At 38.2% G+C, this 19,010-nt stretch overlaps 1 protein-coding gene across 1 annotated transcript in view; it reads right to left on the bottom strand.

Annotated features, from left to right (window-relative positions):
* Positions 1-3,239: 3,239 nt before the first annotated feature.
* Positions 3,240-19,010, bottom strand: part of FREM1 (FRAS1 related extracellular matrix 1) — a 181,421-nt gene continuing 165,650 nt past the window's right edge. The window contains exons 32-37 of the mRNA XM_059142310.1: positions 18,957-19,004; positions 18,521-18,670; positions 18,209-18,337; positions 17,657-17,772; positions 9,006-9,091; positions 3,240-6,775 (exon numbers count right to left, since the gene is read on the bottom strand). Of these exons, the coding sequence (XP_058998293.1) occupies positions 6,576-6,775; positions 9,006-9,091; positions 17,657-17,772; positions 18,209-18,337; positions 18,521-18,670; positions 18,957-19,004 (729 nt within the window). The 3' untranslated portion in view covers positions 3,240-6,575. The remainder of the gene's footprint in view (positions 6,776-9,005; positions 9,092-17,656; positions 17,773-18,208; positions 18,338-18,520; positions 18,671-18,956; positions 19,005-19,010) is intronic.

The raw sequence follows: 19,010 nt of genomic DNA, 5'->3' as shown, positions 1-19,010 counted from the left end.
TTGTTGAGGGTTTCTTTGATATAGTCAGGATACCAGAGAAATGTATAGTAAATATTTTCTCCCAGACTGTGGCCTATCATTTTCTTAATAGTGGCTTCATCAAGATGCATTATCCTTTTGTATATATTGTTGGCTTTGAATTGGTAAAGTGTTGTTTAGAATTTTTTAAATCTATATTCATGAGGGATGTTGGTCTGTAGTATTCTTATATTTTTGTATAGTTTTGGTTTCAGAGTAATACTGGCCTCATAGAATAAGTCAGAAAATATTCTTTTGAGATTTTCTGGGTGAGTTTTGTAGAATTGGCGCTATTTCTTCTTTAAATATTTATAAAATTCAATAGTGAAGCTATCTGGAACTTAGCAATCTGTGTCTTCTCATTTTTTTCCTGATTGGTCCCGTTAAAGATTTACCAATTTTAGTGAGATTCATTGATTTCTCTCTGATATTTTCTATATCTTTATTTCTGCTGTCTTCTTTTTCTAGTTTCTTAAAGTGGAAGCTGAAGTTAAAACCTTTCTTCTTTTAAATATAGACATTTAGTGCTATAAATTTCCCCGGCATAATGCTTTAATGGCACCTCACAGACTTTGATATGTTGCTTTCATTTTCTTAAAAGATTTTATTTATTTACTTAAATAAATAAATTGCATGAGCAAGGGGAGAGGCAGAGGGAGTGAGAGAGAATTTCCAGCAGACTCCGCCCTGCGCACAGGACTCCAACCCACAATCCAGAGATCACAACCTGAGCCGAAACTGAGAGTTAGACGCTTAACTGACTGAACCACCCAGGTGCCCCTCCCCTGTTGTCTTCATTTTTTAGGCAATTCACCATACTTTCTAATTTGTCCACTGATTATTATCGATTGAATAAGTTTATAATTTGGTTTCCAAACACTTAGGGGTTTTCCAAAGATACTTCTGCTATTGATTTCTGATTTAACTCCATTATGGCCAGAGAACAAATTTTGTATAACTTAAATCCATTTAAATTTATTGAGATTCATTGTATGTCCCAGAAAATGGCTTGCCCCAGCAAATGCTTCCTGTGCACATGAAAAGAATGTCTATCCTGTTGTTGGGTTCAGTGTTCTAGCAATGGCAGGTTAATTTGGTTAACATTGTCCATGCTTCTAAATCCTTACTGATTTTCTGCCCATTTCTTCTATTATTATTGAGAGGGTTATTGAGAGGGTATTAGCATTTCTGAAAATAATCATAGATTTGTTTATTTCTATCAGTTTTTGCTTCATGTATTTCTAAACATTGTTATTAGACGTCTAAATGTTAGAATTATTATGTCCTCTTGATGTATTGACCTGTTCAAATTATAAAATAAACTCTTTTAACCTTGGTTGTATTCTTTGCTCTAAAACCTACTCTGATATTAATATAGCCGCTTCAGCTTGGTTTTGACCTGTTTTAGGATAGCATATATTTTTCCATTTTTCTTCTGTAAAGTAAGTTGGGATTGATTGCCCTTGGGAAGCAAAAATACAGATGGGGATAGAAGCAAAAGGTGAACACATACTTCATTGCTTGGAAAAAGTATTGCGGGTTACCATAAGGCCCTTAATGGAAGTGTTGGTTGATTTTTGTTCCTTTCTGTCTTAAGATAAACTAGACTTTATTACCTAGCAGAATATAAGACCTATAAAAACTGTTCAAAATGAACAGTTATATGCATAAGTTACGAGGAGGGTATATTCATTTCCTGCATGATCCTGTTCTAAAGACTTGTAGAATTAATTTTAGAAAATCATGGCATTCTGGACATTACACATATCCAGACACACTCTGCCACCCGTAACAGCCCTCTCATGATTAATGGGGAGAAGGGAGGAAGATCAATAAAGCTGTCCTGTAAGTTAAATAGTACGTCCAATCAACTTTCTCTTCCTCTTAACCAACTCTATAAATAAACAAACAAAAACCTGGGTGAGACATGAGGCAAAGACTGGAAAAAGTATCTTGGATGAGTCAGATAGACACGCAGCCAATATATCAACCCATTTATAGCTTTCTAAAATAAATTTTTATATGGCGATCTTTAATAGCATTTTTACTGAGATATGCTTCCTATGACCTCATATTCACCATTTAAAAGTCGCACACTTCAGTTCATTTTTAGTGTATTCATTATGTTGTACAACCATCCCCACTATCTAATTCCAGACCATTTCCACACTCCGAGAAGTACCCCCGGTACCCACTGGCAATTAGTTTCCATTTCCCCACCCCCGGGGCAACCATGAATCTACTTTCTGTCTTCATAGATTTGCCTGTTTTGGACATTTCATATGAATGGACCATGCAGTACAGCAATACAAGGCCTTCCCTGTCTTTTACTTACGATAACGTTGTCAAGCGTCCGTCAGTTTTATCGTACTCTTCAGTCAAAGATATTTTACTGGAATATTAGCAGAGTGGTAAGAGTGCTCAGAGTGGTAAGAATGAGAATACATAGAATAATCTGAAGAGAGTCAGCCTGTGATTTGGAGGTCTCTGGTTCTAGTACTAATCTCTTCCCCCTTTACCTTCTGCAGACTTCAACGTCCTCTTCTTGACAGTAAGGATATCAGGTGACATGAGATCATTGTTCTCTTTTTTTTAATTCCTGATGCTCCAGGGATCTGAGAGATGCAGAGACACCTACTGCTTGTCTTGTTGCAAAATTTAGAAAACTAGACTGGAAAATTTAAGTTCCTCACCTGATCTGGAGACAGGAAATTTGGGATAGATGCTACCCATAACACCTTGACCTGATCGTAAACACAGGAAGTAATGCCAGTTTCCTAATCAGGAGAGAAATATATAACAAAAGAAAGCGTGAGCTCTTTGTATTGGAGTGTGCTTCCCTTCCGTTCTGAAAAGGGATAATGTACTTCTCTCTTGTGACTTCCATTGTGACCTCCGCCCTGATAAAAAGTTTGATGCTTAAGAAAAAGACTATTAGAAATTTGCATGTATACACTATGCTTTTCTACTTGTACTTTCCTATCCCGTTCACAGTAATATCTCCAGTATCTAGAATAGGTGAGGGGCTGGCCTTTGACACTCCAGTAATATTCGTGGAATCGATGGTAGGTAGGTGGGTGGCTGGGTGGCTGGCTGGAAGCCGTGGAACTGAAGGCTGATTTAAACAGCGAGGATAAGAAAGACGGGCTGCATTTCCCTTCCCATCCCTTCTTACATTAGCTAGAATAAGTATAATCTGTGAAAAACTCAAGCAACAGTAGTTCAGAAGTAGAAATAAGTTTATTTTATTAATTTTGATACAATGCTAGAGACAGTACATTTCATAGGCTGCTTTGTTGCAAAAATTAATCAGCACCAGCTCCTGGTTTGAATTATACAAACCATAGTGTTAATGAAAATTATGTGCATGTTCTTTTTGGCTGTAGTAAAAATGAACAAAAACAGAAATGTAAAAAAATGTTACCTGGGGGCGCCTGGGTCGCTCAGTGTGTTAAAGCCTCTGCCTTCGGCTCAGGTCATGATCCTAGGGTCCTGGGATCGAGCACCGCATCAGGCTCTCTGCTCAGCAGAAAGCCTGCCTCTCTTCCTCTCTCTCTCTGCCTTCCTCTCTGCCTACTTGTGATCTCTGTCTGTCAAATAAATAAAATTTTTAAAGAAAAAAATGTCACCTGGTTCGTTTTTACCACTCCTTGGAAAGAGATGAAGTAATTATCATATGTTTTTAAGTTTACATTCAGCAAAATGTATGCTGTATACACACATATGCTTTAGTTAAAGAACAAAAATCGCAGGATTCTGAAAAGCTACATGCTACTTAGCTGGGTTGATGCTTTTAGATGGAGGCGGCTTTTCCTGAACTGGTATTCAAACCTGGGGAGAAGAGCCAGGTGACATTTAACTCCTTCTTTCTGATGCTCTCCTTCTTAGCTACCATCAGTCCCATCTCTCCCTGCTCAGCCCTTCTCTCCTCTCTCCCCTCTACTCTCATATAATCATCCATTCCTTATTCTACCATTAATCCATTTCCTTCCTTCCTGCTCCCACCAGAACTTGACAAGTGACAGTGACCAATCTAGGTGGCAAGAACCATGACCATCCTTTACTTTTCTTTTAAGATTTTATTTTTAAGTAATCTCGATCCCCACCGTGGTTCTTGAACTCACAACCCTTGAGATCAAGAGTCGCACACTCCACCGACTGAGCTAGCCAGGTGCCCCCGTCTCTCTCTCTTTTTTTTAGATAACAATCATTTGCTTTTTTTATTTTCCCCTGAGTCAAAGCTCAATCATGGGGAAGAAATAAAGGTCATGATAAATATTGACCAACATCCCAACTTGCCAGAATTTTTGTTTGTATCCTCATTCAATTACTTGCGTTTTATAAATGGATCAATGTTTTCATGATCAGGAACATTCAAAAATATTATCCTAGTATTCCTAGTTGCTACAAAAATCATAAAACATTCTCTCTTCATACTAGCATTTGCAATTACACTTAAACATCATTGTCATTGCAGATAAGTATAATAAAATCTACCATGCTGATCAGTTTCTCCATAACAGCCCTGGTTCTGGATTCCCAGTTTTAAATAGTTACTATAGCTCTGTTGTTCTAGAAGGGAGTGGCCTCTGAACTCTTTATTTCTTGAGCTTTTACTTTCCCTCTTAGGATATCATTCTTCAGGTAAACAACCCTTTGCTACATAATCTGGCATCTCGCCTTTCCAAATGGCAGAGGCCAGAGGGTCAGAGAGGACTGGAGTTGGTATGGAGGGTGGGTTTTGCATCTTTTGGTTAAATACCAGAGAGTGTCGGTGTTGCTTAAGAGACCTGTATGTTGTCATCATTTCCGAGCCTAGGTGGGATCCCTAAAGCGAGGAGCCTCACGAGGCCACCATGCTTTTAAATTTAAGTGAGAGGTAGAAAATGCCAAAACGTGATCCCCATTTCTCTTTGCAAATATTTCTAATACCAAAAATCTTGATAAATGTGCAGAAATAAAACAAGCTTGTCATGTTTTATATCCAGAAACTGGACTGAATTTCTTCCGTTTATTTTAGTTTTACCAAATGTGTTAGTCTAATAAAACATGCTCCAAAGCTTTAGTCTACTTGGTAACCCCATCTTGACTGAAATTACTCTGAACTACTCATAGAGCAAGTTAGCTACATTTGGTACAACCGCATTTTTTGGTGATTAAGAAAAGAGGAAAATTTTGAACACATGCTTCAGAAATAAATTTCTGATTTCCTGTAATTACAACTTGATTTCAGAAGGGAGTTCCTGTAAGACTGCAACACACTTCACTGGTACGAAAAGGTTTCATTCAGCTGATATTATAAATTCATAAGGGACTTTATGTTACCAGATGGGGTTAGCATGCCATTTCTAGAAATAGTAGAGATGTAAGGGCTCAAAGTTATATCAAAATCCATTCTGAGAATATGGGTTTTCAAGGGCTCTGTTTTCAGTACTATCTTTCTTTGTTCATCAGCATTTTTCACTGGGACACTTCCGAGGAAGCAGTGTTTTTCTTCAATGTGTTAAAAATCACTCGCATAAACTCTATTCCAAATGTCCTTGAGAAATGTTAGTCCTTACCGTATACCCAAATGAAAAGAGAAGTTCACATTACTTCAAATTTCTCCTGAATCTGTGAGGCCAGGGGAAACCATCATGATGAGCTCTGGGAAGGTACAAGGCCAACATTTTTATTGGAAAAAGAACTCTGTCTCATGAGTAGGGATGGGTAGACCCTGACGTGAATGTAGTCTCTGAATTCTTACCTGAACTAGAGCTTTGCAAATGAGCTTCCATCTGCAAGTCTCCCATCTAAAGTCTTCCTTTTCCACCACAGAGAATTCTCTCTCTCTCTCATTTTTTTTTTTAAGATTTTATTTATTTGAGAGACAGTGAGAGAGAGCACGAGAGGGGAGAAGGTCAGAGAGAGAAGCAGACTCCCTGCAGAGCTCAGAGCCCGATGAGGGACTCGATTCTGGGACTCTGGGATCATGGCCTGTGCCAAAGGCAGCCACCCACCCAACTGAGCCACCCAGGTGCCCAAGAATTCTCCTTTTTTATCCACAAGACTCTCATCTTAGGTTTCACATTCCAAAGGGACAAAGCAACCCTTTGCTCTTCAACTATGATTTAATGAGCTGGTAAAGTTAGCTTTCCTCAGACTGGAGTGGTACAAGCCCCTGCCAGGACAGATTTCAGAACGGGACAAAAAACTGAGGTCTTGGGACAAAAAAAAATCCAAGGATCGTGAGCTTGGTGAGGACTTAGATATGGAGTGAGGACAGGGTGGGAATATTCTGGAATAAGCAAATCTTATACCATATAATACTTTAGGTATTTATTTTGAAAGGTACTGAGACACAAGGATTGTATCTCTTCCTGAAAGAAATGCTCATTGATCAATCCTCCTGGAACAATTCTTCAATGTTCCTTTTTTTACTAGATCACTCATATACTATGATAAAAAAAAAAATGTACTAAGTCAGTCATGACTTGTTTTGCATTGAACAATATGCACAAATTCTGTAAATAAATAGGTGAAAAATCCCAAGTGGGCACCTGTAAGGTCAGTTACATTTAGATTTTCCTGGAGCACACGTAATTGTGAGGTTTGCCCTTCCTACAGTCTTGTGTTTGCCATTTCCCTTGTCTTTGCGCCAAAACACAGTTCTTGCCGGGCTTCATACGTTGAGGGGGTCCTTTCCTCCAGTTGGTGAAGGTGACAGCTTCCCCACCAATCCACTCCCAGTGGCCAGCACGCACCTGGTCATTCAAACCTAATGTGAACCAAAAAATGGGCCAATATTACATTTATGCTTGAATATCCTATCAGTCTATGGTTATAAGTTCAGTAATCATATACAAACACAGGCCTACGTTCTAAAACACAGAATAGGGCCTGGGAATCCTAAAATACAGGTAAGAACATACAGCTTTGAGCGGTGCCTGGGTGGTTTAGTCGGTTGGGTGTCTGCCTTCGGCTCAGGTCACGATCCCAGAGTCCTGCTCAGTGGGGAGTTTGCTTCTCCCTCTCCCTCTGCTGTTCCTCCCCACTCGCTCGCTCTCTCTCAAATAAATAAAATCTTTAAAAAAATTAAAACTTAAAAATTAAAAAACAACAACAACAACATATGGCTTTGGAATCAGACAGATCCAAATCCAAATGCTTGATCCCCCACTTACTAGTTGAGCATCTTTGGGCAGGTTACTTAATGACTCTAAATTTTAGTTTCCTCATCTAAGAAATGGCAATAAAAATAGTATATCAAGGGCTGTTTTAAGTATTAAATAAGATAATGCATGTGAAGTTCCTGACATACATACATGTTTGATAAACAGTAATTATTACTCACATCACTCTACAGACAGGACTCCTATCCCGGGGAAACAAGTATACTCTTGTCTACTGTTGTTCCTTCTCACTGTGTACATGCCTCGGTTTTCATATTTGAAAGTAGCTTAACTAGGTGTTATTTTTAGTCTGGAACGTAGTTTTTTTCGGTCTGCTGTAATTCCAACAAAAAGCAGCTTTTCTCCACCTGCCTCTCTACTCTCACTAGCTACTCTACAAATTGTACTTTAGTGTTGCAAAGCTGTTGTAATTTTTCTTAAAGAAACATTCCTCCTCCTCACCTTCCTTCATTGCAGAAACAAAGAGAATACAATGAGAAAAGAGTCCCCTGTAAGAGCATGATCTGACCCCTCCCAACGAAGTTTAACCATGAAAACAGTGTAGCGAATAACCTTCTCCCATGATTCTCCCTCAGTAATTTTGGGGTAGAATAAAATGAACTACTGTCTCCTTCTGGATTTTTTCCTTGTGTTAGTAATCAGGAGGAGATGTTATGCCTAAGCATTCTGTGGGAATAGAGCTTTGAAATCAGTCATTATGGAAGCAGAGAAAACCACTCCTCTAGCTTTAACTTAATACTCTCAGAAAATTTCAGAATTTAGAGATGTACTAAGTATGACAGAGATTTTGAGAAGCCAAGACTGGGTTTACTATTGTTCCCTGAAATCCAATACCTTCTAGGACAGATGGTGAAAAGTCTGACTTGGATGTGCCCCCAGAATTCTATTCCTAAAAATAGAATCTGAGAGATTTGTATTGTTGTTAAAATTGAAGAAGATACTATAACTTCAGAAAACAAGGGATAAAATTAAGATCCACCAATAATTGTCAATAGGGATAAACATTTCCAGTTCTTTGGCATCCTTTTTTATATATGTATATATCATGGGCATATATGTGTATATATATCATATGCATATATGCATAAAATATCTAAATATATTCTAAATTATTTTATGCTTCATATGGCTCTGGGCTCTGCTTTTTTACTCAGCATCCTGTCACAAATATATCTTTAATATATAACATGCTCCAACATGTATGTCCTGGATGAAACAATAAACATAAAGCACTTTGTCATGTCTTTAATATTCAATGCCTTACAAAACATTAAATATTAAATAGTCCTTCATATGGTTATACCATAATTTATTTAACTATCCCCTATTTATAGCTATTTCTAATTTTTTACTTTAAGATATAGCATTTGTTGAGTTCTTTCACCTGTAAATCAAACCACATTGCTTATTTCTTTGAGACAGATGTCTACCAATCACAGTAGTATGCAATTAAGATGGGGTTTTTAAATTTTTTAAAAAGATGTTATTTATTTATTAGAGAGAGAGAACGAGCAAGGGAGGAGCAGAGGGAGAAGCAGACTCCCCACTGAGCAGGGAGCCCAATGTGGGACTCGAACCCAGGACCCTGGGATCATGACCTGAGCCAAAGGCAGACCCCTAACCGACTGAGCCACCCGGGCGCCCAGAGGTGAGTTTTGAAAGACAGATCCTCCACCCCTCCAATAAAGAAAAAAAATAGATTGTCCAGCCATCCAACACTTGATTGTTACTATAAGCCACAATTATTTGGCCCATGGGAGGGTGGTGCCCTCTTGAGGTTCTTGCCTCCCTCCTTAGTACAGCACAAACACTTACCTATCCAAAAGGGCTTTCTTCCACTGATGTCCCAGAGCCATCGCATGTGTTGCCTGGAGAGAACAGTTACAAGGCTGCCCAGATGACTACAAGGAAACAAACAAAAAGGCAGCATCAGTGACAAGTAGCCCAACTTTCCTGTTGAGATGAAATTCATAACAGAAATCAAACTGGTTTAAAATAGAAAAAAAAAAAAAATATATATATATAGAAAGGACTTTCCAGGATTTGAATACTCTATTTTTTTTTTTTAACTTTAATGACTATCTGTAAGGTGGGATTGGTGACATCAAAGAAAGTGAGATATTTTTTTAAAGACTATCTGAGATTTACTTTTTTATTTTTTATTTTATTACTATCTGAGATTTAAAGCACAAATTCAATAGGTTATAAATATCTGTTTTAGAAAAATCAGCAACTACCCACTTATAAAAATTAATGCCAAAATATTACCCCTTTCACGGGGAGTCTATCTCTAAATGGGCATAATTTTGACAAATATCCAGTTAACTTGATCAGTAAGGTAACCCAAACTATTCAAATAAAGTTACTTGGGGTCTACATTTTGTGTTTGGTGTATTTACTCAAATACCCCCGTAGTTGTGACCCTTTGCTCATACTCAATGAAATGAGCATGGTCTGTCAAAACTTCATAAGTGGTGTAGAAGTTAAGCACGTGTTCCTGTAAACATCTATAAACACTCCCCCACCCAAAAATGAATTGCTTTTATATTTAAGGGATATAGCATATTGACATGACTTACCTATATTGTGAAATGATTACCACAGTATTTTTAGTTAGCATCCATCAATTCATTTAAATATATATATGTATATATACACATATATATATATTCATATATATATTTATATATCTTATAAATATATATATATATATATATTTTTTTTTTTTTTAAGAAAAACAGTTGTTCTCCGTGTGATGACAACTCTTAGGATTTACTCTCTCAAGACCCTCCAAGCATTCCTTAGAGCAGTGTTAACTATATTCATCATGCTGGACGTTACTTCCCAGGACTTAATTATCTCATAACCAAAAGTTTGTACCTTTGACCACTTTCATCCAATTACCCCACCCCATATCTTCTTTTTTTTTCTACTATAGAAAGTTTCAAACAAGAGACAAAGTCACCATGATTTTGCCTGGTTAATATCCATTGATTTTGCCAATGTCTTTCCAAACTTCCGGTTCATTTCTCTGTTTTTCCAGATCACATATGGTGAGCATAATTTATCCATTTCTTAATGATTTTTTTCCCACTCAAACCAGTACTTTATTGTTCTGTCCTACAGTGGTGACTTGTAGGACTTCTGAGACACGTTAAGTCTCTTCACCCTTTCTCTGAATGTCCTCAGTCTGCTGGATTTGGGTTTTGTGACTGGCTCTTACCTCATTGTTTACTGTCATCTCCTGTCTGACAGTGACAGCAGATCCTAGAGCACGACTTCTTCCCTTCCTCTCACATCCAATATGGTAATTCTAATGGGCTGAGGGTTTAGATCTCAAAATGCCAAAGGTGTGTAATATGCAGATCAAGGGAAGGTTTGAGGGGCTGCCCCAGTCAATATCGAGCGCAAACAGAGCATGGGAGATCTGAGTTCTCAGCCTGCTCTGCCCCTAATGCCTTTACTGCTGTAACTGCAACCTTCATCGTTAGGAGGTATCAGAGCTCATTCATGGATATCTAACATCTCTTGCTTTACGATTCTTGAAACTACTGTGCAAACAGACTTTGTAAAATCCATTTGTGCTGGACAAGCACAAGTTCGAGTTCTTTTTTGTCTCTGCAAGGAGCAAAAATCCCCAAAGAGCAAGATGGGAAGGTAGCTGTGTTTAGGACAGCTTTCTTTATAAAAGAAACATTTAGGTACTGGTATGTTGATTACTTTACAAAAATGTTCCTTTTCCTTCATGCCCACATACATACAAAATAGTGTAAACATTTTCTATATGCATGTGTATAGAGAGAGATATAAAAATAAAGAAACACGTAAATAAAAATCTTTGGACAGCTCTGAAATTTGAAGGCATTCAAAGTGTAGTAATAAAAACAGAAACTTTCATTTTTCTAGTTAAAGAAATAAACATCTACTTCTTTGAAATGTTCTGATTAAGTATAGATGTATTTCAGGGTAACTCTTTAAGGCCAGGCCAGCAGGGGTTCCAGACACTGCTTTGGGAAAACAAAATGGTTTTATAGATAATGATTTATAATAATAGAATTACCAAATGTACAATGACTGCCTAAGGAAATGAGCAGATGAGATTACAATATGTAAATTCAAGAAATACCTAATCTAGGAGTCTAGCTCCTCTGGGTTGGAAAAATAATAAAACACCAGTGGAGAGGAAAGGAGATTGGAGATAAAGATTGAGTTGAGTTAGCTATCTGATTAGGGACAAGGAGGAAAGCAAAATTTGCTGTTCTTGGAACATGGGTGTTGCAAATGACCCTCTGTAAAGGATCGTCAGGGAAGAGAGCTTCAGGAAACACAGCCCAGAATTGAATAATATCCCTGATACCAAATCAAAAACATACTAATATTAATATTAATTCTAATTAGAAAATCTAAAACCATCTCCTAAAATTAATTCATGAGAAAGTAAATACCCAAGTTGTAGAATGTTGAAACTATAAATTTTGTATCATAGAAGGAATGGATAATTTCCAGAATGCCTATTTTTCTTCCTTTGATATATGTCTTTTAATTAAGATTTTTATTTTAATTCCAGTATTGTCAACATACAGGGCTATCATAGATTCAGGTGTCTGATATAGTGAAGAATCTCTGTTTTTAAGACAAAAAGGTGGAGAAGAAAACACAATGAACCTGAGAGGTAATGGGTCCAGGGAGGCAGGGAGGCCCATTGGGTAAATATAAACATTTAATGGTAGAGGAGGTCTTGGGGTTTAGAGAAAAATTATACTGAAGAGGTAACCCTGTATTGTCCAAAAGTATTTCTTTAAGAAAGACCGAACAAAAGGGATACGGAGATCTTTTCTTTTTCCTTTCAGTTTGCTTTTAACTTACTGCTATAACTAGTAATTACTGTTCTTGGGGTAATCATTCTCATCCTTTCAAAATACAATGCATATTCATCTTTACCTCCCTTACACATCCTGGAAATGGTATTTGAGAGATGTTTTAAGTTCTGGACCAATCTGGTAAACAACATAAAGTGTACTTTGAAAGGGTTTTTATTACCGACAGATACACAGTCTCTTTCTAAAATATGATGAAAAAACTCCAATTGTCCCTTAAAACTTCATTTTGTTCTGAAATTTTTCTTAGTTTTATATCTCAAAAGAAATCACAGTTCTAGAGCTTAAAATAATTCCCTGGGACTAGAGTTTACCAAAATAACTTCAAAGTAATATGAACAAATTACTTTTGAACCTGCTTATAATGCCATGTTTGATCTACTAGATTATGATCTTTAATACCCTTGAATTAATATGAGATGGAAATTTTCCACCACTACTGTAATAGATTTTATAATAGTTGTTCTAACACAAAATATCCTTCTCTTTGTACTATTTCTAAATACCATTTGTGTGTTCACATATGCAATCAACAAACACAGCATGGAACTCACATTGTTTAGGTTTAGGTCCAGAGACATCAACTCAATAGAGCTAAACGCTGCCATTTAAATTTAGGGACTTTCACATTTTTTAAAAGTTTCATTTATTTACTTTTAGAGAGGGAGAGAGAGAGAGAGAGCAGGGGGAAGGGCAGAGGGAGAAGAAGAATCTCAAGGAGACTCCCCACTGAGCAGGAGCCTGATGCAGGGCCTCATCTCATGACCCTGAGATCATGATCCTGAAATCAGGACTTGAGCTGAAACCAAGAAGTCTAACGCTCAACCCACTGAGCCACCCAGATGCCCCACTGACTTCACCTATTTTTTTTTTTTATGATTTTATTTATTTATTTGACAGAGAGAAACACAGCGAGAGAGGGAACATAGCAGGGGGAATGGGAGAGGGGAAGCAGCCTTCCTGCCAAGCAGGGAGCCTGATGTGGGACTTGATCCCAGGACTCTGAGATCATGACCAGAGCCCAAGGCAGAGGCTTAGGGACTGAGCCATCCAGGCAATTAAAAAGGTGACTTTCACCTTCTTAATAGAGCTTTGTGAGAAAGAGATGTGGGAAGGAATTGTCAGGGTTGTATGACACCTCACTGATATAAAAATGCAGGGCTTAAAGACTTGCTGTATAGGCGCCTGGGTGGCTCAGTAGGTTAAGCGTCTGCCTTCGTTCAGCTCAGGTCATGAACCTGGAGTCCTAGGATCAAGCCCCACATGGGGCTCCCTGCTCAGTGGGGAGCCGGCTTCTCCCTCCCCCCGCTCATGCTCTCTCTCGCTTTCACTCTCTCTGTCTCAAATAAATTTAAAAAATCTTTAATAAAGACTTGCCATATGGGACAGTTGTATCTGGACGGAGACAGTGTCAATTTCTCTGAAGTTCTTTGATGAATAAAGAATGATTTAGTTACTGGGCTGTGGGGCCAATATGGGGGATAATACTTTGAGATGCAGTCTGGCCTAGACATTTCCAGTACAGTAAGTGCCCAAACAAATATTTGTTGAATGAATGAATTTATAAACTGAGAATCTGATTGTATCTTAGGTTTGCTCTGAAAGATTACTTTGATTCCAACCCAAAAGAAACTTAGGGTCCATAATTTAATAAAAATTGCACTGTATCTTTGCTATGAAAGATACAAAGTACTCATACAAAAAGTTTTGAAACCGACTTTAGATTAGTTCAACACAAAATTAAGATAGGTGTGCTTCTCGATTCACCTGAGAGGAGATAGCCTCTGTCCTTAAGGAACTATTTTGGGAAGTATAATAGAAATGAAGTCTGCAAGCGAGTGATTTTGCTTCCCCAAATCTCTTGTTTTATCTGTAGAATGTAGATAATTATACATGCTTCCCTCACAGAAATGATGGAAGGGTCAAATAAGCTAGTATAGGTGAAGGAATTCTGTAAACTGTACTGTGTAATATAAAAGGAAGGCATTATTGGCAAGGAGGCATGTAGAACTAGGTCAGGCTACAGTAAAAGAGTCAGGGTGTAAACGTGCTTAAACCCAAGTCACAGATGAGATCTTAGGTCAAATGCAGGAGAAGAAGCTAGACTTTTAAATTAATTCGAGCCTCAAGTTTATTACTGGGATGAGGGAATTGCATAATATTATTAGATTTATGAGAAAATTAATAGATGCATAACTAGTCTTTGTACTCTTTGTACTCACCATTAAAACCCAGCTGCAATTAGGTGGATCAATAAAATAAAATATATATTGGGGGTTAATGTAGGTTGGTCACCAGGAAGATACCAGTATTATTACAAATTGCCATGATTTCAAAAGAAATGAATTTTGACACCAAAAAGCAAGAGATCATAGTATCAGAGTAAAGACAGTCCTTCTAAGAAAATATACTCAGTGACCTGAGGCCAACAGTGATGAAGGGATGGAAAGATATCGCTCAGTCCACATGGACTTTACTCTTCTCATAACAGGAAGAACCAGTTAGAGCTTCATTATAGGCCAACAGAGTTAGCTGCATTGTCCTCTGAGGATCCCTGGAAGAGGAACAATAAGGCTGCCTTTAAGCTTGAGGTTTGGGGTTCTGTTGCTCTGCTCACCTGTATTTCATCAACGAATCCCACAACAATTTGATCGGGGTAACCTTGGATAGAGTGTAACTGCTCTCCTGCACTCCTCCTCATTTTGGTCAGTATACACAACCACACCCTCCTCTTCCTCGGAACATGTTGCGATCTTCTCTGTGCTGAATCAGAGAGCTTTTCAGTCCACACAGAGCCCTTTCCTCAAGAAGGAAAAAAGATCTATACCACTCTTCCTACTTGGGCTATCAATGCATTCAGACACAATTTAAATAAAAGTAGGACACCCATTTATTTGGGTGGAAGAATGTCTTCATTGTCTCTAAATATACAGCAATATGGGAAGACATGCATTTAGACAATAATTATTTGTAAAATCAAAAAATAGTTTACCTTACTTTATACTACACCCACTCATCAACAAAAACCTGAAAGTCACTGATTAAACTCTATAGCACTCTTTATTAAGACATGAAATACATCAGTGAAAAAAGGGGGTTGATTTGACCAGTTTTTGAAAAGACTTAAAATATATATATATATATATATATATATATATATATATATATATTTTAAATTTTTATTTATTTGACAGATCACAAGTAGGCAGAGAGGCAGGCAGAGAGAGAGAGGAGGAGGCAGGCTCCCTGCTGAGCAGAGAGCCCGATGTGAGGCTCGATCCCAGGACCCTGAGACTATGACCTGAGCTGAAGGCAGATGCTTAACTGACTGAGCCACCAAAACAACATAGACTCTTAAAATATTTAATTAGCTCTCTAAAAATCTGGTTATGGGGTGCATGGGTGGCATGGTCGGTTGAGTGTCTAACTTTTGGTTGTGGCTCAGCTGGTGATCTTGGGATTGTGGGATCAAGCCCAGAGTGGGACTCAGCCCAGTGTCTGCTTAAGATTCTTTCTCCCTCTCCTTCTGCTCCTCCCCAGCCCACCTTCTCTCCCTCTAAAATCAATTAATCTTAAAAAGAAATAAAAATCTAGTTATAATTTAGATACAGTAAAATGCATCCATTTTAAATATTCAATTCAATGAATTTTTACAGTTGTATATTTCTATGTAACAACCCACCCAGAGCAAGACATGGAACCTCTCCATCACTCTAGAATCTTACCTCATTCTACTTTTTAATCACCCTACAATCCCTACCAGGGATAACTGTTTTTGTTTTTGTTTTTATTTCTTTCACCAACTAGTAAATTAGTTATTCCTATTCATGTAAACAAAATCATACAATATGCATTTTTTTTATGTTGGGTTGCTTCCTCTACAGGTTTTTGAGATTTATTCACATTGTTGGAGGTTTTAGTAGTTCATTCCATTTTATCATTCATAAAATGATCAGAAGAAGAATATTTGTCTATTTCCTTGTTGATAGAGAAAATATAAAGAACCCTTATAAATCAACAACAAAAAGACAAATGACCCAAACTATTATTATTTTTTTGAGATTTTATTTATTTATGTGACAGAGTGAGTGAGAGAGAGAGAGCATGAGATGAGCAGGGGGAGGCAGAGGGAGAAGCAGACCCCTCGCTGAGCAGGGAGCCTGAAGCAGGGTGTCATCCCAGGACCCTGGAATCATGACCTGAGCTGAAGGGAGATGCTTAATCCACTGAACCACTCAGGTACCCCATACCCAAACTATTATTATTCTTTTTTTTAAAGTTGTTATTAAATTCTTGTGAAAGAATTCTTTTTCTAGCATATTTTTTAAACTTTTATTTATTTAAGTAATCTCTACACCCGTTGTGGGGCTTGAACTCATGGCCCCAAGATCGAGAGTCACATGCTCCTCCAACTGAGCTACCCCTTTAGCACAAATATTTATCTCTTTCAGGTAAATACCTAGGAGTAGGGATGTTAAGCCACAGGATAAATGTACGTAACCTTCTTTTAAAAACTCCCAGACAGCTCTACAAAGCGGTTGTACCCTTTTATACTGCCACCAGCATATATGAGAACTCTTTAGGTATTGTCAGTCTTTGTGATTTTATCCTGGGTGGGAAGAGGTATTTCACTGTGGTTTTCATTTGCACTTCCCTGATGTCTAATGCAGATGCATCTTTTCATGCACTTATCAACCAGTTATATATCTTTCCTTATGAAGTCTCCAAGTCATTTGCTATTTTTTTCATCAGGTTATCTTTTTGTTCTGGTTGCTAGGAATTGTTGGTATTTTCTGGGTTTGAGACCAAGATCAGCTGGACGATTGGAGATAAGCTTTGCCAACTGTGGTTCACCCTTTCGATTTCTTAACAGTGTTTTTAGATAAGCAGAACTGCTGGAATTTGATGAAGTGCAAGGCCTGACTGCTCTTCACCAGGGACTTCTCTCTAGTCTCCATTTCCAGCCAGGGGAATATTAGTCTAATTGCACTGTTCTGGATAATATCCAGGTGGGCAAAAAATGGGGGGGCACGGATAGGTATGTATGCATTTTTAAAGTCCTTCTGGGCTAGATAAATTTTGTTGTCATGATCTGACCACAAGTCATCCTTCACTAAGTGTTCCATGACCCTCCGACACTTTGTCCGACTTGTCTGGTTTCATAATCATCACTGTTCTCTGGCATTGTCATAAGTCTGATACTATAAGACCTTTCATTGCTATGTATTTTCCAAATCAGTGGACAGGAATCCGTACTTAGTTTTTTTGTTTTTTGTTTTTTTTAAAGATAGAACTTGCAAGGCTGCCGACCCAGAAAAATTCCTCTGACTTTCTCCAAAAGACCAAAAGAGGCTAGAACATAGAATTTCTGCAATCACAGTTTTCACTTAGAGAGATAGGTTACTACACATTATCAAGGTCAATCTCAAATCCATTCTGAACTATAGAGCTCTCCTGGGTTTCCTAAAGCAAAACCAAGTAGTTATTGGACACTCAATGCTCCAACGAACGCAGCAACCCTGCAATTGCATGAGAAAATAGAAAGAGTATGAAAGAAAACATTACTTAATGTGAAAGAGGGTTTCTTACTGTTCCTTGCAAGCTCGGGCAGCTGAGTTCCAGGTGCCTTTCTGCTCCGTGACCAGGGAGTGGCAGTACCCTGAGTGACGATACCACCCAGCTGGGCAGGATTTACCTTCCACCACCTGAAAAATATTGTCCATGTTCACATCATGGTCTTTACCCTCTAGAGTCTCCTCTGCACAGAGTCCCACAGTCCCTTAACTTGACTAGAGTAGTTCTGTCACCAGAAATGACCTCAGCCCTTATCCCAATTCTCCACCTTGAGGGATGCCATGGCGTTTTACAGAAAACACTACTGAAGTCAGCACTGTTTCGACTTTACACTTTTGACATTCTGATGATTAAAGAAAAGGAGTAAACACCTGCTTTAATTGTATCAATTAATGAACGTGTTTTGTGATTTGTGAAACACCCCTTGGGCCGTATTTTCCTCTTCACGTTCAAAGCAGAACGAGGGCAGGAGGATGTAGCCTGAGCTCTCAGATCCTTTCCTGTCTACCAGTTTATCACAGAGCATAATGCAAGCAGACTGCCTTCACGGCCCGTCCTGTGTCCCACCTTGGTACGGGGGCTCCAAGCTTTCCAGGCAATTCCATCGCACTCGTACAGCTCTTGGAGGTTTTCTTGAAAGTGCAAAAGTCCCCTTAATTCCAGCGTGCAGTTCTTTGGAAATGAGGGCAGCGGGTCCTATGGGAAGGCAAGGTAATGTAGATGGACTTCACGTGAGCTGATCACACACTCACCCCTTTCAGGTCTTCGTTTGTTAGGTAGCATTTGTGTTCAGTGAGTGATCCCCAAGCCTGAAGCCTGGTTCATGGCCCAGCAAACAGCCTGTTGTAGGATGAATAAGAAGTAAGAAGATTTTCCTACCTGTCTGGGGAAGTGTGAGTCGGTTGTGGATTCCACCTTATCTGCCAATTTGCTTGTCTTTTGTGTCTGGCTCATAATCAAGACTTTGGCCTTGCTTTTGTGGGATGGGGAACCGTCTTCCTCCAGCGGCAGGGAAACCATTCCGTGATACTGGAGGAAACCAGAAAACCATAATAAAGAGAAAGCAAACACCCAGAGAACAAATAAAAATGTCTGTTGGAAAAATAAGCAATTAAAAAATTGCGTTAATGTGGAAAGATAAAAGGTTTTGTTTTGTTTTGTTCTTCCTCACCACCCAAGCCTTGAAAACAAATGTCAAAACAAGCTCTTAAGAGAAACGCATAAATACAGAAGAAATTTTTTAAAAAATAGTTTCACTAAATATTTTGCATTCATAAATACAAGAAATTTAGGAATTTTCTCAGGCTATGCTTACATTATAGATGATGTCGGTTCCATTTCTATAAACGGAGGATTGAAGGACCTGAAA

Source organism: Mustela lutreola, chromosome 12 (assembly GCF_030435805.1).
Source record: "Mustela lutreola isolate mMusLut2 chromosome 12, mMusLut2.pri, whole genome shotgun sequence".
In the NCBI taxonomy this organism is placed as follows: Eukaryota; Metazoa; Chordata; class Mammalia; order Carnivora; family Mustelidae; genus Mustela; species Mustela lutreola.
Note: the sequence above shows the minus strand (reverse complement) of the source record. Positions and strands in the feature narration are given on the sequence as shown.